This window comes from Botryllus schlosseri, chromosome 1 (assembly GCF_051294905.1).
Source record: "Botryllus schlosseri isolate E-star chromosome 1, Bs_hap1, whole genome shotgun sequence".
Classification (NCBI taxonomy): Eukaryota; Metazoa; Chordata; class Ascidiacea; order Stolidobranchia; family Styelidae; genus Botryllus; species Botryllus schlosseri.
In genome coordinates this window covers 10,617,770-10,643,036 of record NC_137236.1, presented here as the reverse complement: position 1 = coordinate 10,643,036, position 25,267 = coordinate 10,617,770, and the positions used below count along the sequence as shown (strand labels likewise).

The 25,267-nt window shown below is 39.4% G+C and overlaps 1 protein-coding gene across 3 annotated transcripts in view; it reads left to right on the top strand.

Annotated features, from left to right (window-relative positions):
* The first annotated feature begins 6,813 nt into the window (after nucleotides 1-6,813).
* LOC145440935 (peptidyl-glycine alpha-amidating monooxygenase B-like) overlaps nucleotides 6,814-25,267 on the top strand; it is a 29,320-nt gene continuing 10,866 nt past the window's right edge. For all 3 annotated transcript variants that reach the window (XM_080318735.1, XM_080318728.1, XM_080318718.1), the window contains exons 1-11: nucleotides 6,814-7,182; nucleotides 8,850-8,910; nucleotides 9,694-9,781; nucleotides 12,356-12,448; nucleotides 12,505-12,612; nucleotides 14,568-14,719; nucleotides 15,764-15,944; nucleotides 16,857-17,017; nucleotides 17,478-17,558; nucleotides 21,377-21,424; nucleotides 22,140-22,317. In XM_080318735.1, the coding sequence (XP_080174861.1) occupies nucleotides 6,955-7,182; nucleotides 8,850-8,910; nucleotides 9,694-9,781; nucleotides 12,356-12,448; nucleotides 12,505-12,612; nucleotides 14,568-14,719; nucleotides 15,764-15,944; nucleotides 16,857-17,017; nucleotides 17,478-17,558; nucleotides 21,377-21,424; nucleotides 22,140-22,317 (1,379 nt within the window). In that variant the 5' untranslated portion in view covers nucleotides 6,814-6,954. The remainder of the gene's footprint in view (nucleotides 7,183-8,849; nucleotides 8,911-9,693; nucleotides 9,782-12,355; nucleotides 12,449-12,504; nucleotides 12,613-14,567; nucleotides 14,720-15,763; nucleotides 15,945-16,856; nucleotides 17,018-17,477; nucleotides 17,559-21,376; nucleotides 21,425-22,139; nucleotides 22,318-25,267) is intronic.

The window sequence follows — 25,267 nt, the reverse complement described above, 5'->3', positions numbered from 1 at the left end:
AGCGAGTGATATTGGCCGCCGGCGTGACAGCAACTTAAATCTGATGATTTAGAAAAGAGGGTGTCGTGACGTCATGGCTTTAAAAATTGTTTTAAACAAGGGCCTTGTTTTAAACATATTTGTTTTAAATTGGCTTCTGTTTTAAATGCAACCCCAGGTATAGAAAAGATAGCGTAATAGTGGAGCGTCCGGCTTCATGATATGTAAGATGTTGAGTTGAATCCACGGCCGGTCAGACCAAAGACCTGATTATTAACAATGGTATCCACGGGTTCCCCGCTTGACGATCAGCATTACCGGGCTAGCATGAGGTGGTGGAACAAGACCTAAAAAGCCAAATAAGGCTATATGTTCTTTTTCCTTATCCAGCGGCATATGCACATCATGCACTATGGTATTCTTATGTACCATAATTTAACGTATAGTGAGCAATTGAGAAAGTACTGGAGAAATGTGGCAAAATGTGATCACGGGTCGTATATTGGGCGCCCCTTGTATAAAGTATATAGTACGAATACGAACGAGGGCTTGGGATTTTTCCAAATTTACCAGGATATCAATTCAGTACGGTTGAGTACATGCGTAAATGCCGGTAGCTTAATGCAGGGGTCGCAACCTCCGGCACGCGAGATGATTTTTCATGGGACCCCAAATGATTTGACGCGTTCGACATACCATAACCATGTTTGTTGCAAACCATGTTACTTAAGCTTTTTCACTCGTAGACGACCCAAAATTATTTCGTAAGTCAACATAAAACAGAATCTTTTGTGGCAGATTTTATTTTTATTGAAAACTTTTTTACGTGCTTCGCGCGGTCTACCAGGATCTAATTTCTTGGTTTTAATGTGGGAAACCCCAAATTGTATATACGACAACCTTATATCGTATGGAACCGTTTTTAGATGCTTTAGTCTAGGGGCGCGCACTATGCGCGACTATTTACCTACATTTCGCCGAGTGGCATTTTCACGCTAGGATGAGACACATGTTTCGGGCAACATGCGACTCCGTGCGCAGTGCGCGCTGCGAAATGGCTGACGGCGATAAAACATTGAAGTATAATAACCACCGCGTGTTGGTCAATGCGTGCGACATTTGGTATGTCCAGTGTCCACAGTCCAGTCGCCGAATAGTCCGAACCCGCAGCCTGAGTTGGACGTATCAAATGAGTCCCATGTCGAAAAGTCAATTTGGACTCTGTGTTCTGGATCAAAGACAACCTTTACCGCGATCTTTGGAGCGTGTAGACAAATCTAGTGTAAGACCTACCCTAACATGACATCAAACCGACTTGTATGATACATGGGTGGTCATATCATCGTGACATCTTTGATGGTTATGTAGCTTATTGGCTATGGTACCGAGCACAGTGGACTTGGAAACGACCAAAGCAACCACAGAAGATCAATCATTACGCGACGAAAATTAAATGATGCAAATATTACCTACATTAGGCAATATGTCTAGTGCGGTAGCGACCGAAATTTATATCCTTCGCGACCAATACTGCAAGAATCACTGGCGCAACAGATGACAGCTGCGGATAAGCGGGTGATGGGATTTCGTGCTTGAATGAAACGATAAATATTATTGGTAATATTTGACGTCTTTGATATTTTGGCACGTTGCATACGAAAGGTTGCCGAGCCCTTCGGGTATTTCACTCCTTTTTGTGTTGACGAACTTACGCGTAAGCGCCACTCTCGCACTACAATCAAACACACGCACACACGCGCGAACGAATTTACCTACAGTCACTATCAATTGACGTAATGATCAAGTAGCAGGGAATTGCGGTACACTTTGGCCGTGGGCCGCATTGTAATGTACGGCCGGAAACTCTCAGCGGACCGCTCAGAATCACTAATCCGGTCCGCGGGTTGTATGTTGCTCGATCCTGTTTAGAGTATTGTCTGGGAATATGTGTTGCAGGCTGAAGCTGTGAATAATCATGATTATTTTCCAATGCAATCATAATCGTAATCGACTACTCGGTGATTTGGCTACATTCGTAACAGTAATATATAACGTTTCAGAAATAATCATATGATTGCAATCGATTTCATTGATGCAGTAATCGCCCTTGCGATTCATGTCAGCAGGCCTATGAACTAAATTTATGATAGGTTACCATATTTTGGAAATCTAAAAAGAGGACACTTTTTCAGAATTTTCAGACTTGCAAAACAAAGGAGCATAGTTCTCAAAAAATGGAAAATAGAAAAAAAAGGTCCTCTTTCTCGCCCGGTGCCCGAAATCCAGTTTTTTACTTTACATTGTCGGGTGGTTGACTAAAAAAAATAGGTCAACTTCCCGCTCAGCTCCCGAGATACCCGCCGGGTCGTCACTTCGGTGCTGCTTTACGACATCTCAGTGGGATTTTGCTTTAAATATGACGAAAAGAGGATAAAATCTCAAAATCGACGACAAAGTGGCATCCTCCGAGGACACTTTCAAAAAAGTAAAAAAGGAGGACAAATCCTCTTTAAAGAGGACGTATGGTAACCCTAATTTATCAGCAATTGATTTGCAGAGTCGACATCAGCAGAAGTTTGTTTTATTCACACAACATTGGCGCTTATCGCCTATAATATTCTATAAGGTCTTTGGCGACCAACGTCACATGTCTGAATATGGTTTTTCGTCGTATTGCAGTGTTGCCAGACATCTTTTGAGAAAAAGGGCCAAACAGCGCCGTAATATGGGCTAAAAAAGACCAAATTGTTCAATAACATTAATAAAGTTGCAACATTACCCATAGACATTTTGTCAATCACATGGAATTCCAGTTTTATATTGCTGATACTGTTAGTAGAACACAAAATCCAATACCTACAACTTCCCTGGATCCAACTACAATAACTGCATAAAATCGTAAAATAATACTTTTTGTGGTATAATATGAGAGTGGTTAAATTTTATGAATTTAAATAAAAATTAATGGATTTTTACTTTTGAAACTTATTCAACTTATATACTTAATTCTTCGGTTTTTCACCAAAAACCTGTACGGTTATTTTGCTTTTTTTTTCAAATTTTTATCAATCATTAAGTACTATAAGGGTACTCTTCAGAATTTTTCTGCTACTTAGCTATCAGCCGTGTGAGATGCTTTTTCGTCCACCTCTTCACAAATATGTGTTTACAATTCCCATACACAGTCTACTTTCTACAAAAACGATTGCAAATCCTCATCTTCTACAGTGTTTCCACTCGAATCTTTGACTTTGGCATAAATATTGTCAGCAGCTTAATTTACGAGATACATTTAATTGAATAGCTAGATCGATGGTATGTCTCAACTGCTTCCAGAAAAAAGCCAAATATTAAAAATAAAGGGCCAAGGGCTAAAATTAATTTTTTGGAGCGAACTGCCTCTAAAAACGGCCGAATTTGTGATTTCGTGATATGAATCGACATGTTGGCTTTGTCAGTGAGTTTTACAACGAATTAATAGAGTGTTATAGCTCATGTTATGCAAATGTCAAAAGTATAGGCTGCAGACACGTTATTCCGGTTGCCGGACGTGAATCCAGCAGTGTACATGGAAACTAGGATTTAAGGATCTTATTAGGGTGGGGATTTTGACCCAATTCTTCCAAGTGAATGTTGATGAAATTTTGTATGAGCAGAGTTTGTTGATTTAGTGGATTAATTCATCTTGTGCAGGTCGGTGGTGTGGTGTGGTGTGGTGTCGGTAGGCTACCCTACATATTTTTCAGTTGTCAAAATGATGATTGTGTTCGCGCTTATATTGAGGTTGGAGTAAGTCGTGATGATCTTGACTCATTAGATTCTTTAATATCTGAAAAAGTTATGGCCAACTTCATGTAGATCCGTCGCCGCAAACGTGTCCAAGTATAAAACTATGATTTAACTGATGTAGTATTTCAACCAAAGACGTGTAAGAAGCTCTCGTGTTGCGATTGATGCAGTTTTAACTTGTAACCGACTTCTAACCATTATCCAAGATGAAACAGGCTGTTAACTCTATTCGCGCCAAATTTCATGGAGATCCAATGCACAAATAGGGTTAAAATTTGCCCCCCTCCCCCCCCCCGTACCGCATCACCGGATTCACGTCAGTTAACCGAGAAAACCAAACGTTTTTCTAACCGATTTCTGACCATTGCACTAGATATAACAGTATGTTGACTGAAATTATGTCAAATTTCATCGAGATCCAATGTCGTAATAGGGTCCAAATGCGCCCCCCCCCACCCGTCACCGGATTCGCATCTACTATAACCGAGAAAATAACTTTGTAACCGACTTATCACCATTTCTCAAGATGTATCGGCGTCTGAACTAACTCTATTTCTGACATATTTCATCGAGATTAAATGTCAAAATAGGGTCAAAATCCCCCCCCCCGATCACCGGATTCATGAGTTTCTGTAACCGGCTTCTGACCGCTGCGCAGGATTTTGACCCTATTGGGAATTGGATCTCAATGACATTTGGCACAAATAGAGGAGTTCACGCGCTAATACATCTTGTGTAAGGGTGGGGAGTCGGTTACAAAGTTGGTTTCTCGGTTATCCGACGCGAATCCGGTGACAGGGGGCAGGGAGGCATTTGGACCCTGATGACATTGTATCTCGTTGAAATTTGACACAAATAGAGGTAACAGACTGTTACATGTTGTGCAATGGTCATACATCGGTTGCAACAGCACCAATCGTAACACGAGAGCTTATCGCGTATTTTGTTGAAATATTACATGTGTCAAATCATATAGTTGTAACATAGCAATACCTTACGACGCTACGTTGTAAATTGCTAATATAGCTGTATCTTTTGGACACGTTTTCGATGACGGATCTGCATGAGCGTTGCTATGGACAAAGTTCCATCCACATTCTACTTCTACCATAGATGAGTGTTCAAATCCGGATGCGCCATCCGGATAAGCCGACCGGCTATATACGACAGTCGTCTAGCATGTCCAAATTCAAGTCGAAATACAAGCAATTTCTGCTGCATAAATATTAGTAAGCTCTCACCCTTACCGGACCACGACCTGACATATCGATCTCACCTTCCGTCACTTGTCACCCTGATTTTATCGCTTGTCATTTAATATTATCTTCTTTTACTTTCATTCAGGGTGCGTGCTGCATGCCTTGTCTTTACATCGCCTAGGCCAGGGGTGGGCAAACTACGGCCCGCGGGCTGCATGCGGTCCGCAACACCGTTCTGTGCGGCCCGCGAGAGTCTAAAGAAACTATTTTTAAATATTGATAAAATGCGTACTAAAAATCGAATTAATGCAGGGACTTGATTAACTATTTCTTAGTATATTTCACCATGATAACTCTAAGACAGTGGTTCTCAAACTGGGGGGCACGCCCCCCTCGGGGGCGTGAAAGGATCTGAAGCGAAGCTGAGCGCAACTGAAAAAAATTTTCGCGCTCCGCGCGATTTACATACATTTCAAAGTCGTTGCTCTGTATTTAGTCTGAATTACATATTTAAAAATATATCATCCACAGTCGTAACCTTCAATGCCATCAAACTAGCCGTTAGGTTTGCTAGCATCCTGGTTGCGTTTTGTGATATGACGATAAGGGGGCGCGAAATCTTGTATCATCATAAGAGGGGAGGGTGTGTCTTAAAAAGTTTAAGAATCACTGATCTAATGTAAATACTTAATATCACAGCGGGATAGCTGCAACGAGATTGACATAATTTGGATCACGAGTGAGATTTCAGATTGGTCACTCCATTTTTAAATATTTCAGTCTTGTGCTTATAAAAAAAAACGAGTCGGGCGTGTCTTAGGTAGATTAGTTTGTATGCGTAGAATAGGGGTATTTATATTTATCTACACATAGTAGAAGCGTGTTTGAAGCTAACATGGTTGTAGTGCTGTCAGCATTGTGTGTCCTGGAACTGAACAAAAAGTGGAATTAGTAAATCTATGTACAGATCGCTGCTCAGTGCTCACAGATTTAAATTTCAATCCTGTTCTAAGAATCGGGCCAACCGACTTCCATCTCTACAATTTTGACAAATTGGTTTTTGAGGTCCGCCAGCCTATGAAATCTCGCCACTACATGTTTCTGACGCGTGTACGATATCATCAAAGCAATGTTTGACTTGTTTTAAATAAGCACTTACGTATATTATCTCCATGTCCTCACTATATAATTAAATATCAATATTGCGTTTTGGTTAATAATCCCAATTTTATGTAGTGCGGCCCGCGAATGGATTCAGATGTTCAATGCGGCCAGCGAGCTCAAAAGTTTGCCCACCCCTGGCCTAGGCCCAGGTGGGTGTCTGATCTTAAAGACTACTCCTAGTGGTTTCGACATGTTCCTTTCATTCATTGTACTTCATTCTTGTGATGTTTTGAAGCGATGGAATTTGATGAATAAACTTGAACTTGAAATCATTCTTTTGACAATACGGTGATTATGTCGTTTTTGTTGCTACATTTTACCGTTAGTAATCACCCCTCGATTTGTGTGATCGAATTTTGTGTGACAGCTTCATCTTGTTGGTACGGTAATGGTAACTTCTATGCCCAGTTCCAGGTCCAGCTCCAGCTTCAGGCCTCTAGCTGGGGAATATTGGTTAATGGTTAACACTAATATAGAGAGAAGTTGCAGCGGATTATGGACCAGCTCCGAAATAGCGGCATCTTGGATCAGTTTATGATATTTGTTGTTTGCTTTTGTAGTCGAATCTATCGATCTTTCGCTGCTATGCTATCAATAATTCATATATGGTTATAATTCGGTGTCAGATTTAGGAACATTATCGATCTGCCGTATGTGACGTATGTTATGTGTTGACTGAACTCATCGTGAAAACGAATCTTTCAGATTGTACGGTAGATTTTGCTACAGCACTAGATCATTTTAGCTTGTTATGACTTGACAATTACCTGAAAAGCAGCATTCAGTGCAATAGCAACTCAACTGTGATAGCACCATCGCCACTATGGCTGGCTCAAAATATGTTGGCATGTTCTTGCTGGTCATGGAGATTTGTTTGGTGGTCGGAAATGATCAATCAGTCCAAGGAGTGCAGGAGCCCTTTTATGATAGAGAGACGGCAATGGAGCTACCGCAAGATGACACAGAATGCCAAGAGAGAAGTGGAGTCAGGTACTCAAGTCCATCAACTGCTGAGGTGGATGTCCGGTTCCCATCCATACACACAGAACAGGTTGGACAACCTACTGCACCTATTCTTTCTTGTCAAATAACGTTTGGCTTACTTACCATAAGTCCATAATTATGTCCAGCTCTTTTTAGGAGGATTTGTCTTCTTTTTTTCCTTTGAAAAAGTGAATAGTCCTCTGAGTTTGAGGATGCTCAAATATCTACTTTGGTGTTTTTTTAAGGCAAAAAATGTCATCTTTTGGGTTGCTGAAAATATGATGGGCTGCCTAAATAACAAATATACTGTGAATAGAATATATATATAAATGGGCCAGTCACAACCTAGATCGCCTCATCTCAATTTTGACAATTCTAAGCAAGTTTGTCTGTTGCGCTTTTTCCAAATGTAGCACTATTTGTTCAAATTGATTCTTAGCTTCAAGACTTGCATAAATTCAGTGATTCAAATCATTGGATACGAGCAGCCTACCAGGGTTGTGAGCTTGTAGCCAAGTCACAAGTCAATGTCGTTTGATTATAGCTTGACTCGTATCATTACTAATTCATTAGCACTAGGTCGATTTTTTTGACCTGAAAAATACATAATTTTGACCAGAAAAATCAAAATTTTGACAATTTTTAACCCTTAAAATCAAAATTTTGACCAAATTTGACCCAATGTATGCAAATTAGGTGTTTTCCCGCATAATGTTAGAATTGTGCAACTTATCTTCATTTCTGGTTGGAACTGTCTGTCCTTACGAAGTAGTTTGGCCTGAGAAAACACTTTTTTGCCTCGAAAAGTGACAAATTTTCGCACGAAAAAACTTCATTTTAATAACGAAATCTGGCCATATGAAGAATTCCAGTAGTTACATTACACTTTTATGGTAGAAATGATGAAAAAATTTTGTAGTACAACGAAAGATACTCTCCTACATTCTTCAGTAGAATGTGTCTGTCCCTACTAAGTAGCTTGTCAAGAATGGAGAAAGAACGTTCACCAGCAGCAGTTGTTGGCTGGCAACGTTGAAGTTGTGCGTACACTGCTGGTGACAAACCGTGTTGCTTCATTCTGGCAATGGTGTCTACATCACAATTTTTCATCATGCACTTCTTGATATATGAACCATGCAATGCCCACGCAGTCTTGCTTCAGTTGGAATATTGCGGTACATTGAGCATAACACCATGTTAACCTATTTGTGTCATTTGACCGTTTAAGATTCGCAGTGAGCAGAAAATGGGCGGTCCACAATGGCAGGCCTATAAAACAGGCTGCAAGCTGTAAAATGTCAATTGATAAGTTCACCGACAGTGCAAAATCTACGATACAAACGAAATGCAGGTTGCAAAAAGTTTTTGACTTTGTAAACAATTTTGACATTTTTTGATCTAACGCTACAATTTTGACCTAATTTTGACTTTATTTTGGCCTGTCAAATAAAGCCGCCCCAGTAAATCACTTAACCGCCGGTTCGAGTCCGAGGTCAAGTCTGGGAGGAGAGGGGTTGTGCCCAGCCCTACCAACCAGTAGCCTATACTGATATACACGAAGTAGCCTACCAATAATATGGTAGCCTAACTTCACCAAGTCTAAAACTCGCCACTTGAGTCGGGTCATGACTCGTGTCATTGTAACCCTACATCATGCCCAGCCCTGGTCATATGTAGTCTGGCGTGCTTCGTTGGAGATCAATGGTGTGAGATGAAATTTGTCTATCTCTACAGGATGATCAATATCTCTGCACGGCCTTCGAACTTCCATTCCAAGATCAGGCATATTCGATCGGTGAGTTTGTTATGAATAAAAATGTGACAAGTTCCGCGCAGAAGAGTTTGCCTGAATTTTTTTGTAAATGCTACATCGATCTTCACTCCCATAATATAGCCCAAAATCTAAGGAAAATATTTACTTACACCTACGGAATAGTAACCTAACATAATCATCTGAAGTTGTATTAGTAATGCCTATCGTTTCTTTATCTGTATCATTGTTATTTATGTATTTCGGTCAAAGGTATGTCCCTCTCTCTGAATCGACTTCTTTGATCTTCTCAGCTCTTGAATTTAAGTCCCCTTGCATGATTTTTTTCGGTGAACTATAAGAAAACTATGTCAATGTCAATCTTCGATAATTTCACACAAATTTTGTGCCATTGATTTGTTAACTGCGCATAGGAACGATATTCTTCCGGTGTGGAATTTATATATAATACTGCATAACTACGGTATATTGAAAGTCACTTTGGAGGTAAAGAACTTCAATTTAGATGAGTGAATAATAAATTCATATTGAAATAAACCTAAATATTCTCGGCTGGCACTCGTCAGGAGTAGCGCAATCGTCAGCAACTAGTCGAGAATTGAATAGAACATTGTCCATCAACAATCGTATCACCATATTTCATTATGAAGATACCATTCCACTTCACATGTAGACCTATAGCACTGTTCTAACTACGTCTTGAGCCGTAATGCAGTCGGGACTGTGCCGCGAGGCTAATTTTCTTGTTTTTATTTAAATTGCATCGCATTTGTGAGATGAAGTTGAAACAGTGTCAAACTCTTTTAGTGAAATTCACTCCGCACGCCGATATGTCGCACACTCACCACATGCTCGTGTACGGATGCGCGACTCTGAACTCTGCTGAACCCTACTGGTGAGTCTCGGACTTGGACAACTAGAACTAATTCTAGCGGTCTAATTAGACTAATTCGAATAATCTTCTCAAATTAGTGAAACATTTCTCATCTAATTTCTGGTTTTCCTGAACATTAGGGCTCTTCAATAATGATTTTTTTCTCAAATCGTACTGGCTACTTGATAAAACTGTTAGGTCACCCAATTTAAGCCTACACACCAAATTTGGCTTTATTCCAACCAGTGGAAGCGGAGTTATTGCAGTCGAAAAATTTGGACTGAGCTGGCCACCGTAAATACTATTCTATTCGAATCCAAATTTTTCGACGGCAATAACTCCGCTGCCACTGGTTGGAATTGAACCAAATTAGGTGAACATCGTTTCTATAGACAACCTAACACTTTCATGGGGTGAACAGAAAATTTTCAAATGTTTTGTTATTTATTTTTATATAATAAATAGAAACTTTCTTCTCCTGTAGCAATGGGACTACTGGTTGGAATTGAACCAAATTTGGTGTGCAGGCTTAAATTAGGTAACCTAACAATTTTATCAAGTAGCCAGTACGATTTAAGAAAAAAAGTCATTTTTGAAGAGCCCTACTGTATATAGTGGGGTTCTTCAAAAAAGACTTTTTTCTCAAATTGTACTTGCTACTTGATAGAATCGTTAGGTTACTTCATTAAAGGCTGCACACCAAATTTGGCTCAATTCCAACCAGTGGAAGCGGAGTTACTGCAGTCGAAAAATTGGGATTTGAATAGAATAGTATTTACGGTGGCCAGCTGAATCCAAATTTTTCGACTGCAATAACTCCGCTTCCACTGGTTGGAATTAAGCCGAATTTGGTGAGAATCGTTTCTGTAGACAATCTAACAATTTTATGGGGCGAACAGAAAATTTTGAAGAAATTCCATTCGAATTTTTATATAACCAATCCAAATCTTTATTTTGTAGCAATGCGGCTACTGGTTGGGCTTGAACAAAATTTGGTGTGCAGATTTTTTTTCGCCAACCTGACAATTTTAAAAAGTAGCCAGTGAGATTTGAAAAAAAGTGTTTTTGAAAACCATTAATGTATAGTGCGTAATGAACCGAGATTGGTGTACATTAGGGCTGTTCAAAAATGACCTTTCTTCCTGAATCTTGCTGGTTACGCGATTAAATCGTTAGGTTGCCTTAAAAAACGACGCACACCAAATTTGAATGCATTCCAACCAATATTCGCGGATTTCGTAGAGTTTGAAAATTTTTGATTGGCCCAAAAACGCAAAAAAAATTTTTTTTCAAATTTTTCTGCCAACCGCATGAAATTGTTGGGCTGTCTTCAAAGACTATGCAAAACAAATTTGACTCAATTCCAAGCCGTAGAAGCGGAGTTATTCCAGTTTTTCAATGAAAATTATTGGATTATCTACCGATCAAGGATAATCCCAGAATTATCAAAGAAAAACGGATATAACTCCGCTTCTACGGCTTGGAATTGAGTCAAATTTGTTTTGCATAGTTTTTGAAGACAGCCCAACAATTTCATGGGGCTAGCAGAAAACTTTGATAAAAAATTTTTTTTGCGTTTTTGGGCAAATCCAAAATTTTCAAACTCTACGAAATCCGCGAATATTGGTTGTAATGCATTCAAATTTGGTGTGCGTCGTTTTTTTAAGGCAACCTAACGATCTAATCACGTAACTAGCAAGATTCAGGAAAAAAGGTTATTTTTGAACAGCCCTAGTGTACATACACTTGCCATTCTTATGCACATGAGATTGAGCTCTGGTTTGATAGGAAATGAACTTGCTTCAATTTTCGATTTCCAAGTTTGCACGAATTCAGCAATTCTAATTCTAACGTAATTTGGAAAAAGTGTGCAGCGATAATTCTTATTCAAATTTCGTTAGGAAAAATATGTGTAGCTGTAATTTTAATTCTGGTCTAACTTGGGAAAAACACTGTAGTTATATTCTTGCATCTAATCGAATTTGGAAAAAACTGTAACTATAATTTTAATTCGAATAAAATTTCGAAGAAAACTGTAGCTATAATTGTAATCCCAATTGATTTTGGAAAATAAGTGTAGCTATAATTTTAATTCGAGTGTATTCTCGAATAAAAGTGTAGCTCCAATTTTAATTTGAATTAAATTTCGAAGAAAACTGCAACTCAAATTTTAATGCTAGTTGAATTTGGAAAATAGGTGTAGCTATTATTTTAATTTGAATTAAATTTCGAAGAAAACTGTAGCTATAGCCTAATTTTAATGCTAATTGAATTCGGATCAAACTGTAGCTATAATTTTAATCCGAATAAAATTTCAAAGAAATCCGTAGCTATAATTTTAATGCTAATTTAATTTGGAAAAAGACTGTAGCTATAATTTTAATTCTAATCAAATTTTGAAAAAAACGTGCAGCTATAATTCTAATTTAATTTGGAAGAAAACTGTAGCTATTTCTATCTAATATGGTACCGGTAGGCCTATAGGCGGTATATGACTTAATTCGAAAGATGGATCAAAAATTCAGTAATTCCAATCGTAATCTAATTTCGAAAAGCTGACACTTATATAGTTGTCCTACTTTAATCTCTACCCAGGAAATGCGGTCTACCGTGCCCCAATCCGACGACCATTTTCGCTTGGGCGCGAAACGCACCGGAACTCGCTCTCCCTAAAGACGTCGGTTTCAGGTCGGTCCCGAGCCGTTTGTGTGATGTCACACCGGATAACGTTTTTTCATTTTCAGCATCGGGAAAGGTTCGAACATTCGTTACATCGTGGTCAACATGCATTTCGCGAAAGCTTTCAGGGAGGGTTCGTGCGCCGGGGTTACAGCTCACGTCACCAGGCAAACGTGAGTTCGACCTCAAACTTGTAACTTTTTTCAACTTCGTCTGAATGAGTGCGTAATAAGAATTAAATCTTAATTTTTTATTCAAATCTATTTTTTTATCATGAAAATTCATATTTAAAATTTGATCAAAGTTGTAATGACTCGAGTCGCGATTTGTGATGACTCGACTTGACTCGAGTCATTTTATCTTTTATGGAATCTGTGTATTGACTGGACTTGGGCTCGAGTCATTGCGCATGACTCAAACCAAGTCATATGACTCGAGACTCAGACGGCCAAGACCGACATTTCATTGTAATTTCGAAGGATAGTAAAGTAACCACCCTATTGGGATTTCGTCTATCGATACTGGTACTTGAAAATGCGACAAAAAACTGGTAAAAGTAAGGAAAACTAGTCTATTATAAATACAAACCAATCGATATCAATATTGCAGCGAACAATACGTTCGTGTTGCCAAATTTATACCACTCGAAGATTTTCGACTGGCTCTCATCAGGAACGAACGCCAGTAAATGAGGTTCTAGCCAAGTTCGAAATATAGAAAGAACTTGGGTAAACTCATTTATTGGCGTTCGCTCCTGATGAGAGCCAGTCGAAAAGCTTCGAGTGGAATAAATTAGGCAACATGAACGTATTGTTTGCTGCAATATTGAAGTTCTGTACTTCGAAAACCAAACCAAACAGAGTTATAAAAAGTGGATTTAACAAGACTTTAACTGGAAACTGAGCAGTCAACACAATGACTCGAACTCGACCCTCTGCTCGCTGACTTGAATATGGACTTGACTCAATGGTGAATTTAAAACGACTTGACTCCCGAGTCAATTCTGTAAAAGTGAGATTGACTTGTGACTTGGAGCCTTGTGACTTGGTTACAACCCTGAATTTGATTCCTACGCTACTTTTGAATACGAAATTTAAGTATTTCAATTTCAAGTGCCTGCCCTTACGTTTTACTTGATACTATTCATGTAGAACCATTTCCTCATTTAAGATCTGGATCAGTGATTCTGAGCCGTTGTATCAATGAACACTTGGTGTATTATAATGCAGTTTCAGGGGTTCCCTTTAGGTTAACACACACACACTTAATCCATAAGCAGGGGTGAGGAGGCCAAGTATAGAGACACTTTTCTGATATTTCAATGCTACTCAGAGAGTAATGCCTTCCGAGGATTAATTTTGGTACCGATGGAAAGCCTGTGATCTGTACTATTTATGGATATATTCCGAGTTACCGGTATATTGAACAACATACAAAAATCCTTGCTCAAATGTCTCAACTTACCCCTATGGATTTGTCTCATCTTACCCCCACACCTCAATTATTGTATTAACTTCAATAACAAATTAACTGTCTATCACTTTTCAGAGTTAAGTGCATTATTACGCTGCTAATATTGCACTTTACCAGCTCCAGTAATGTTGTTGTTAAATATGAAATACTATGATCTAGGTGTGCCCTTACAAACATGAATTCATATAACTTGCACAGACTATGAAAATGTAGTTTTTGGCGTTTTTCTGCCCAACCTCGTATCTGTTTGCCTTGTTAATATGGTAGGACTATAGAATGACATAATCGGAGCAGCATAGTTGAAGAAGTCTGTCCATCACAAAATTGTTTTATGAAAAAATTGCATGTCTCATCTTGAACTCCTCTACCCTACTTTGATTTGTGTTGATACGCCCATCTTGGCCATCGTTGGATTTCCCTGTAATGTGACGTAAGTCTTCCGCAAGTTATTTAAGGTTCAGAAGCACTGATCTTGATCCACAATTTGATATGTAGTGTGAATGACGATGTGAACAAAATAAACTTTGGTTTTCGGAAGGACAAATTTTGAATTTGAATGTTCTGAGGAATAATTTATTTGGAAGTGCGGATATTGATTGTGCACTCGATTGTAGCCTATCACCGCCTCCCCACGAAACTTGCGCTGGTGTTTCAGGCCAAAATACTTTGCCGGCATCTACCTGATGGGTGCGTTCGACATCAACCTGCCGCCGCACTCTGCGAATGTGGCGTCGCCCGTCAGTTGCGTCAACAAGCTGGCCAGCCCGATGCACGTGTTTGCGTTTCGGACCCACGCACACGACCTCGGTGAGTAGTCTCTCAACTACAGACTTGGACAACTAGATAATTTTCAGCTTTTCCAAATTCAATTAGAATTACAATTATAGCTTTACAGTTTTTCCAAATTCGATTAGAATTACAATTATAGCTACCGCATGCAGTTTTTTCCAAATTCGATAAGAATTAGAATTATTGCCTCACAGCGTTTTTTCCAAACTAGACTAGAAGTGAAATTATCGCTACACAGTGTTTCTCTCAATTACACTGGAATTAATATTATAGCTACGGTATAGTTTTTTTCCAAATTAAACTAGATTTAATATTATACCGTAGATAGTTTTTTTTTCCAAATTAGATTAGAATTAGAATTTTAGCTGCTGTACTCAGATTTTTTCCAAGTTTTAATAGAATTAGAAATACAGCTGCACATTTTTTTGTCAACTAGACTAGAATTAAGATAATAGCTACAGTTTTCTTTTCCTAATTCGATTAGGGCCTACTCTTAAAAATTATAGCTATAGTATTTCCAAATTCGATTACAATTAGAATGATAGCTACACAATTTAAAAAAAAGATAGGATAAGAATTAGTATTATAGATACAGTTTTTTTTCAAATTAGATGAAAAGAACAATTATAGCTACGGTACGGTATAAAGTTTTTTTCTATATTCGATTAGAATTAGAATAATATCTTCAGTTTTTTACAAATTCGATTAGCAGTAAATTTATAGCTAGTGTTTCAAATTGGATTGGAATTAAAATTATAGCTACACATTCTTTTCCAAATTAGGCTAGTATAGTTACAGTTTTTTTCTTTCAAATTACCAGAAATTAGATTAGAATTAAATTAGAGCATAAAAATCTTTCACGAATTGGATTAGAATTAGAATTGTAGCAAAGAAAATTTCACAAATTATATTAGAATTACGGTATATTACGATAATTTCACTCTAAATTAGTCTCATCAGAGAGATAGAATTATCTAGTTATCCAAGTCTGCTCCGTTGTGTAAATTTTCTATATTTATTTTGTGTAGTTTTTACTTTTTGTGAACGCCATAATCCTTCCAGCAAACGTCATCACTGGTTACCGTTACCGGGACGACGCATACAAAATGATCGGAAAAGGGAACCCGAAGTGGCCCCAGTCGTTTTACCCACGCGTTGGGGGTGAAATTGTCCTCCGTTCGGGAGACGTTGTGATCGCTCAATGCAATTATAACAACACAAGAGATGTTCGTGTCACAGCAGGGTAAGTCCTTGACCGGTTTTATCGGCAGAGGGGTCAACAAAGTAGATATAGTTGGTGCTCTAGTAGAGGTAGCAGTTATTTCTTAATTGCAAGTAGAAATAGCGGTTTATAGGTAAGCAAGGAGCGAGTGTTCTAGGCCTAGTGATGCTCAGAAAACTGTTGTTGTCAAACATACGGCCCCAAGCAATTCTGAGTGAATTGAAAAGTGCTTGCAATATCCAACACATTTCTTGCAAACCAAGTCGCAAGGTTCTGAGTCACTAGTCAATCTCACTTTTATAGTTTTGACTCGAGTCAAGTCGCGTCATTTTCAATTCACCACCGAGTCAAGTCCGAGTCCAAGGCAGATAGTAGAGGGTCGAGTCTGGGCCCAACTCATTATGCCCACTGTTCGGTTTTCAGTTACTTCCGATTCAACCCACTTTTTTCGACTCGAGTTGTATAGAATGCCTCGCATTCATAATATCGTGATTTTGCTCAGTCTTAACAGTTTCTGGCCCTATTTTCCTAGAATCAGGACTGATAGACGAAAAACTTTACTATTATTCAAAGTTACAATGAAATGTCTGTCTTAGTGGCCGTCCCAGTCTCGACTCATACGATAAGTCCAGTTGATACAAAAATGAACTTAGTCGAGTCATTTTACGCATTTGAAATAATGACTCGAGTCAATTTGAGTCACCAAAATATTGCGAGCCCAGCCATGACTCGACTCATTACAACCCTGTAAAAAGTAGCCTACATATTTATAATTTTGACATCAATCAAACTCTTGTGACATCATAAATATTGATAATCATGTGCTCGACGTGACTCAAAACCTAATACTTGATTCTGAATCGATACGCTCAGGCCTGTACTCAGTTTCGACCACTACCGTTCGTCCGCCTTATTCCATGTCTCTTCTAAAAGGGCTTCTTCATCGGATGAAATGTGCAACTTGTATCTGATGTTCTACACCTCCGACGAGAACGCCGTCCGTCAAGACCTCAACTGTTGGGGCATGAACACCGACGTCGAGATTCCAGACACTGCCGACGATCTGGCCCCGTATCCGGGGTACGCAGGACAAGGTAACGAAACAGGTTTTTTTAGGGTTGTAACGACTCGAGTTACTATTTTCTGATGACTCGAGTTGTTTGTTTATTGACTCGACTTGTACTCGAGACAGTGGGCATGACTCTACCCAAGTCATATGACTCAAGACTCAGAAGGCCAAGACCAAAATTTCATTCTAATTTCAAATAGTAAAGTAACCACACTGTTGGGATTTCGTCTATTAATACTGGTACTTGAGAATGCAACCAGAAACAGCTAAAAGTGATGAGAGTTAGTATATTACAAATGCTAAGCATTCGATATCACCAGACAGAGTCATAAAAAGCGGGTTTAACAAGACTTTGACTGGAACTGATTAATCATCACAATGACTTGGACTCAGACTCGACTTGACTCGAGCCAAAATTATAAAAATGAGATTGACTTGTGACTCGGTTACAGCCCTGGGTATTTCAGATTATTTTTGTTGCTCAGATTCTGTTGACGCGGTTATGAACGGAGAAGCCGCGATTCCAGCGGTACCGATGGAACACCACCACCATCACCACGAAGAAGGTTGTTTTTCTATTTTAATCAAATTGACTTGACTGGTTCCATTGTTGCTATGACTAGCAGCTGCTATAGACAACTAAAAAAATTTAGAAGTAAAGTTATAGCTGCAGTCTTTTCCATTCAAATCAGAATTGAGCTACGGGATTCACAAAGACCGATTATCATAAGCACGAGAATTGGAAATGTCTGTTCACCAATCTGTGCTCTACAGTTTTCGTGTAGCATAGTAATGAAAAGTCGGAAATTAGATTGGAATTAGGATGGGGGCATAGAAATATTTCACTTATTAGATTACACTGGTCGACGCACGTTTTGGTGTCAAGAAAGTTTCAACAGTTTTGGTGTATTTTTTGGTCGCGGAATCAAAAAATGACATAATTTTCCTGAATTAGCTCGATTTTTTAAATATTCCATATTTTTGGCTCGAAAAGTGCTTTATACATAGGTAAAATGTTCTTTGTGTACTATGAATCTTTGTGTACTGCGGTTTTAGGACATTCCTGTGTCGCTGAATCCGAAAATAACATTCGTTTTTCCGAATATGCATAGGTAAATTTCACTTTATATACTACAACTTCAATGAGTTCACATCTGTCTCTTCAAGTGTGCGCATACAGTATTGTTCTATTTCTGAAGCGATATCGTTGCAAACGCAATCGTCACCACAAAGAGCCTTGAAAATCAAGCAAAAATTATAAAAATTACGTGATATTAGCGGTAAACAACATATTTTTGTAAATCAAAAACAGGTGCCGTCAAAGCCCAAACGCTAAGTTCAGTAACGCTCAAAGTTCAGTTAGTAAGCTGCCAAAGCTCGCTAATCGAACATATACCTCCGTTTTGAGTTAAACCCTTTCGATTTCTTTGCAGTAAAAATGTTCGTCGTGTTGGCTAAAATACGGAAGTAATTCTTTCTCTCTTGTACGGTAAAATGTTATTCAAGCTCCAGTTCAAGGGCAGTTTTTGTCTTTGAGTTGGGTTCCTCCTCAGAGTGAGGCACAAATCTGCGTATTTCCAAGTATCCTACTTACGACGATTGAATAAAATAAATAAAAATAAATCAATATAAAATATCGATATCTCAAAAAGTAGAGCCAACTCAGAGAGACGGATGTCGTTTTCGGGCTCGGCAGCCCAAACATACCTAGAAACCATTAAAATATCTTTAGCACTCGAAAAAAAGTTTTTTTTTTGTTAGCCAGTGTTATGATCGGAACACCTGCGTTTTGCAGGAATTAATGTCATTACGCAACTGGAAATCTTGAATTATCTGGCTCAGTGGTTCTCAAACTAGGGTCCGATGTCATTTTGGGGTCCGTCGGACGATTTTTTTCTGATCTCGAAGCAAGTTCCAAAACATTCTCATGATCCAGAAAAAGACAAATCCTGGTAAATGTATAATTTATCAGGCAACGCATAACTCGAAGGTGGCTGAAATCATATCGTCACTCACATAGGCGCCGACTTTTATTTTTTTACGAGGTAGCGAAGTCTTGTGACGTCATAATTGTTCCCTGTTGATGACGTCATCATCACACTAAAACGCACTTCACTACATGCCGGTGCAGCGTTAAACCATTTGCGTGACGTTTTAATACCGGCTCTGCACTCATTAATATCAAACCATGCAGTCGAGTTATTAATTGGAGTCTTAAAACGGTAGGATCATTCGTCCGTCAGCGGTATGCATCGAACAAAAATCAGAATTATCGTCACTGAGAATTTGAAGTTGCATCAATGTTATTAACGAGCAATGCGTCGCGTGAGTAACGAAATGCACTTCGCACTGGGCTGGCAAGTTTGCAAGTAACACACGACAACTCTCAAATATGAGGTTTCAAACCGACAATAATGATGATTACAAACGCGAAATCGCGCAGCCAATCAGCAATTGTCTCTTGCGGTTTCTGGTTTCGCGTTAATTGAGAAGCTAGCATCGTGGCAATTGTTTGCAGATTAAAACAGGGATTTTGGCGGCATTGGTGCATTTCTCGATTTACGTTTGCTAAACATTTTTGAAGTGCATCCAGGCGCGCAGCCAGGGGGGTTTCGGGGGTCAAAAGCCCCTCCTTTAGAAGCGCGAAACCCCGTCCTTGTCAAATGAGCTCTCCGACGCTAATACTCGGTTGCAATTCAATAAGTCATATTAGTGTTACGCGCGGCCAATTAACGAAAGGCGTGTCGACAATAAGCGAGATTCGTGCTTACGCATTCCATTGCAAAATGTAACGCGACACGATGTCCCGCTGAGATAATTGCGAAATTAGGTCATTCATTGCCCCGCTCTCGGCAATTGTTGCTGGCCTGATTTATCGCGTCACCTACAAGCCTAATTGCGCTGGCTTGAATATTCGCATCTGCAATAGGCCCGGTGCGCACGATATAATGTTGGCTTACAAAATCGCATCTGCATTGACTTGGTGCACACGATATCGTCACTGGCCTATACACAATCGCATCTGCAATAGGCCCAGTACGAAAGATATCGCTAGCCTAACTACCGCGTCTCGGGCCTACCATGCTTTGGCTCCTACTTCCCAATGGATTAAAGAGTGTGGATTAAAGAGTGACATCTCGAAACTGAATGACATCGAATGTCCGCAAACATGTGCGACGCGTGCGTACATGCGTAATTGTTTTCCGCTAATACTTGAACATAACCATCAGAAGCTGTGATAAGGCTTGAGTTATAAAAGAGGTAAGGTTTGAACCACCTGAAATCGGCGTCATTATAGCACATATTCCATAAAAACTTGTACATTTTGACTTGCGCAAATCGTCGCCAAGGCTACATAAGACGTAGGACGCATTGATAAGCGTGCGTATTTAATTGTTCGACGCGTTGATAAGCGCGCGTTCACGACCGATCAGAGAGTCGCTGACGCTAAGTAACAGCACTTCCGGACTCGTCGACATGCTTATCATACGCGTATAATCGTCAACACGATGATATCGTGCACACCAGGCAGAAGCCGCCAATGCAGATGCGATTGCGCAGACAAGCGATGATATAGTTTGAACTGTGCCTATTGCAGATGCGATTGTTCATGCCAGCGGAATCAGGCTTGTCCGAGATGCCATAATTCAGGCTGGCGACGATTGTCACGCGGACGGCAATGGCTGACCTAATTTCGCGACATCTCAGCGGCATATCATCACAGACTCTTCGCGCTGATTGAAAACTTGCCTCTCGCAAATCGGCCGCACGGAACACTGCTGAATAATGGAGTTTATGGTTATTTCAAATTGACAGGGTTTCGCGTTTCAAACAGGGGGATTCGAACCCCGTGGCTACGCGCCTGGCACACGCGCGTATCAAAAACGAAGACGTCTCTAACGAGCTCCCGTCGATTGGCCTGATTACTAATTACTGGTCACAAACAACTTGGGCGTTTGAGCATTTCGTACGAGGTGGCCGCCACCTCGTAAATATGGTGACGAGGTGGCTGCGCCACCTCGTAACCTCGTAAGTCGGCGCCTATGGTCACTCACCATGAAGTAGATTATATTCACGAGTCAGTTAGAAAATTTGTGAAGTGACCATTTTGTGAATTTTGTTGTAAAGTTTGAGAACCACTGATGGTAGTAATTTGAGTCTGATGACTAGCTTGATTGCTGTTTTGGTATCTTATATCACGATGTAAAATAATGATGACTCAATATATCTCGCAGCTTGGGACTCCAAGGTTCCATTTTATAATTTTTATTGACCTTTGTATTAATGATGATTGACCCAAAGGGGCTCAATCGATAATGTGTGAAGATTGCGGAGAAATAGATTGCGACGAGCCTTTTGTTACGAGCAATTTTCTCTTTGACAGGTGAAGAAAATGACAACCCGATCTTGTCTGACGATGAAATTGAGCAGAGTAAGTTATGTTTCTCATTTTAAAATGAAAGGCTAATTTTTGGTTCCTGCACTCTCTAGTGACCGTGCAACTTCGCCGAAAATAGCTAAATTCGCCATATCGTGATAACCGCTGTCGCCAGAAAGCTAGTTTGGGGCTGAAAAGGTGCAGGAGTAACATGTTTCTATCTCACTTCCATAGAACTTTGTCTTGAAGATGAACAGAAACAAAATGTTACAATCAAAATACTCATTTTTGGAGTGAAATTAAGCACTGAAGCAGTGGGTGCGATGTCAAAAGCGTGTAAGGATTAATCTTATGACTGTGAAACATACCCAATCATTTGGAATTGCTTTTTAAAACTTACTCAAACAAATAAAGTCCTCTTCAAGTATAAATAGGATTAGTGCTTCGAATAGCGACTTCTAGAACCACATGTTAGAATGGCGGGTGGTCATCGCTTTGTTGATAAATCTAAAACAGCTACGTTCTATGGAAATAACTTGATTTTAATTCATGTCTAGCTTGAAAAAAAAATGTGTAGCTATAATTCTAATCGTAATCTAATAGCTGAAAATTTTCTGGTTGTCAGAGTCTGCCTTGATGACCTGACGGTTGTATCATTGGCCAGCGTTTCACGGAAAATATTTTCATATCATGTTTGGAAATGGTTTTTTCATGAAAAATAATGATAAAATGGTAACATGTAACACATTTTGACTGCGTAAATTTTCAGAGCTGGCCGGTCTTTCGAATGCCACAAAGAGTCGAAGTCACGGAATGCCACGTTACCAAGGGCTCATTGCCGATCTGTCCTACCCCCAAATGCAGGCCGGTTACGTGATGGGGCAAGTGGGGGGAGTGGCTGCGGCTGCTGACGGTTCCGTTTATGTTTTCCATCGCGCCAACAGAACGTAAGTTTACAACTTTCAGAAACAACAAACATTTTGGAAGTAAGAAATTGAAAAAATTGAAAACTATAAAGAACTTCTTGGAGGTACAGAACTTCAGTATAACTGGGATCAGAGGTCTCAAACACGCAGCGAGAAATCTTATTGGAAGCACAAGGGGTACAATCGCTAAAAAGGCTAAGAAGCAATGCCGTTACTGTGGCTCAATGATGAATATATACAAGTTGTCATTGATATGTTCCAATAATAATTGAAGGCAAAATCAACTACAGATTTAATTTGACAATGACAGTAAAAATAACCAATACTTATCACGACTTTATCAAAATCAGGACTAGGCTACAACGCTCAAATGCTATGATATCAGATTAATCTTCTGTAGATTTTAAAATATTCCACATAAAATTGCGGCACGTCAAAGGTCCACCAGCTGCAATATTATAACCCTACAGTTTCACGATGTCATGAATCATGATTCACCCTCTCACATGATATCTATAACTCCATGTCAAGCGTGAATAGTACAATAGTAAATGACATTTTCACGATGTTTGTGGAATGCCTGTCTGCAAGCTCCCGTCAAATAAGGCCTATTCGGAATTATACGTTGACGCCGGTGGCGTCATTAGAAACTAGGAAATTAGCCCGCGAGCACATTTGAGTTCGAGACCTCTGACTTAAATAGTATGTTCTTATTGAACTACTCCCGAATATTTTTGGCCGACTCTTGTCAGGGGTGATCTTTTGCAACTAGTAGAGAATAGAAAAGAACATTGTATATCAACAATCGTATAACAAAATATGACGTCACCGGCATGAAATTTCGAATAATCCAGGTGAATCAAGGTCAATGTGATATTTTTTAGATGGTTGCCTACACTAATTTCTTTTGTTAACACCAAATTGATTGACAATGTCATATTTTGATAAAAGTCAACTTATTGGCACACAATGTTTCATTTGCCTACAAAGGAAGTTCCTGTACCATCTCAAAATAGTACAGCGATGAACTAAAGCGATCATTTCGCCCTGAATATTCGAAATTTCGTGCCGGTGACGTCATATTAGTTGATAGAGTTGTTGATATACAATGTTCTTTCCTATTCTCTACTAGTTGCTGACGATTACCCATGACGAGCGTCAGCCGAAAATATTTTGGTTTCTTTCAATATGTATGTACTATTGTATATTGAAGTTCTGTACCTTCAAGAAGGCCTTTTAACCGGTTGGCACCAGCAGGTTTTTCCGAAAAATTCGGCTTCACTTTTCAAACCGTAAAACACGACCTTAATGGGATGCAAAACCAACAAGTAATATATCATTGGATTCCGAATGTCAACGCCTAACCAACTACGTCACGAAGCTAAACGAAAGCAGGTCGACCGAGCGTGTATATAATCAAGAAGACGAGAAAACCTTGTAAAAATGGATAATATTTTGTTACTTCCTCATAGAGTCTACTATGTATCAGTATACCTAGTGCGAATAAGTAGGCGCTATTCACTGCGAGAGAAAGATCATGTTTCAAATGAGCCGTGAGTGACCGCTTTTGCTCAACAATTTCGATCAATACTATCAATACATGGTGGAGCGTTTCACCATAAATACGCACTTACGCAGTCTGAGAGCGTATTTATTAGGCATGGTGTAAACGTGAGGTTCACGTTCGCGTTCTGTGTGTGAACCTCGGAAATTTAGAGGTTCACACACAAACGAATCTTGATAGGTTCTGCATTGTGAACCTTTTTCATATATTACAATTTCACTTCATTATAACATCCTTATTTGAAATTTATTGCGGGCCACTCTATGCATGGCGCTGGCAGCATAAAGAAAATCAACACTAAACAAGCATGCGCCTTCACAACCTCAAATATTTTACTTGCTTTGTTACAAATGTTTGCTCGGAATATCCAGCTTTCCGTTTGTGAATATTTAGTGACTCTGCTGTGCTCTTGACCCGCGATCGCATGACATCGGGAGCGAAATACACTACATGTAGGTAGTCAGCGGATGATGGTTATTCAATCAATCAATGAAATTGATGCCGTTGTCTGATGTAAAAATCTAGCAGCCGTACGGGGTAAATATTGACTTCATATGTTAATTGTATCATAAAAATCAAATCTGTGCGATAGGGGGGTGTTGGCAACTGCTGTATAACTTGTTAATGGGGTAATATCGATAGCAAGTATACAAACCTGTTTTACACTCTGCTCAATATCAACGTAGCAATACTCAGACGCCGAATACATTGTCCGGTCTGGCCTGGACCCTTGCAAGGCTTCATCGAAATTGTTGGCAATGCGACGGAAGATATTGATTTTATGGGATTATTATATCATTTGATTGCCCCAGTTAATGCATTTGGCGACGTTTACAACGTCAATATGTACTTCAGCATTGTGGCATTATGTGACCTATATCGTCACTAGGTATCGTGCACATTAATATTATCTCTTCAGTGCAATGTAGGATTGGAATTGGCAATATGACGTCACGCGTCGTCATGTGGTTCACGTTCGAGTACACACAGAACCTTTCAAAAAGATTCGTGTTCACACGAACATGAACCTTTCAGAGATTCACACCACTCCTAGTATTTATGCGTATTCATGGTGAAACGCTCTACTATGTATTGATAGTATTGATCGAAATAGATGAGCCCAAAAGCTGTCACTCGTGGCTTATTTAAAAGATGACATCTCTGTCGCAGTGATTAACACATACTTATTCTCTCTCGGTATATGTTGTGGACTCCATATGGAAGTAACCGAAACATGTACATTTTTACAACAAGGTTTCTCGTCTTGATTATATACTCGCTCGGTCGACCTGCTCTCATCTAGCTTCGTGGCGTAGTTGATTACGTGTTGACATTCTGAATCCAACGATATATTACTTGTTAGTTTCACATCCCATTGAGGTCGTGTTTTACTGTTTTAAAGAGTGA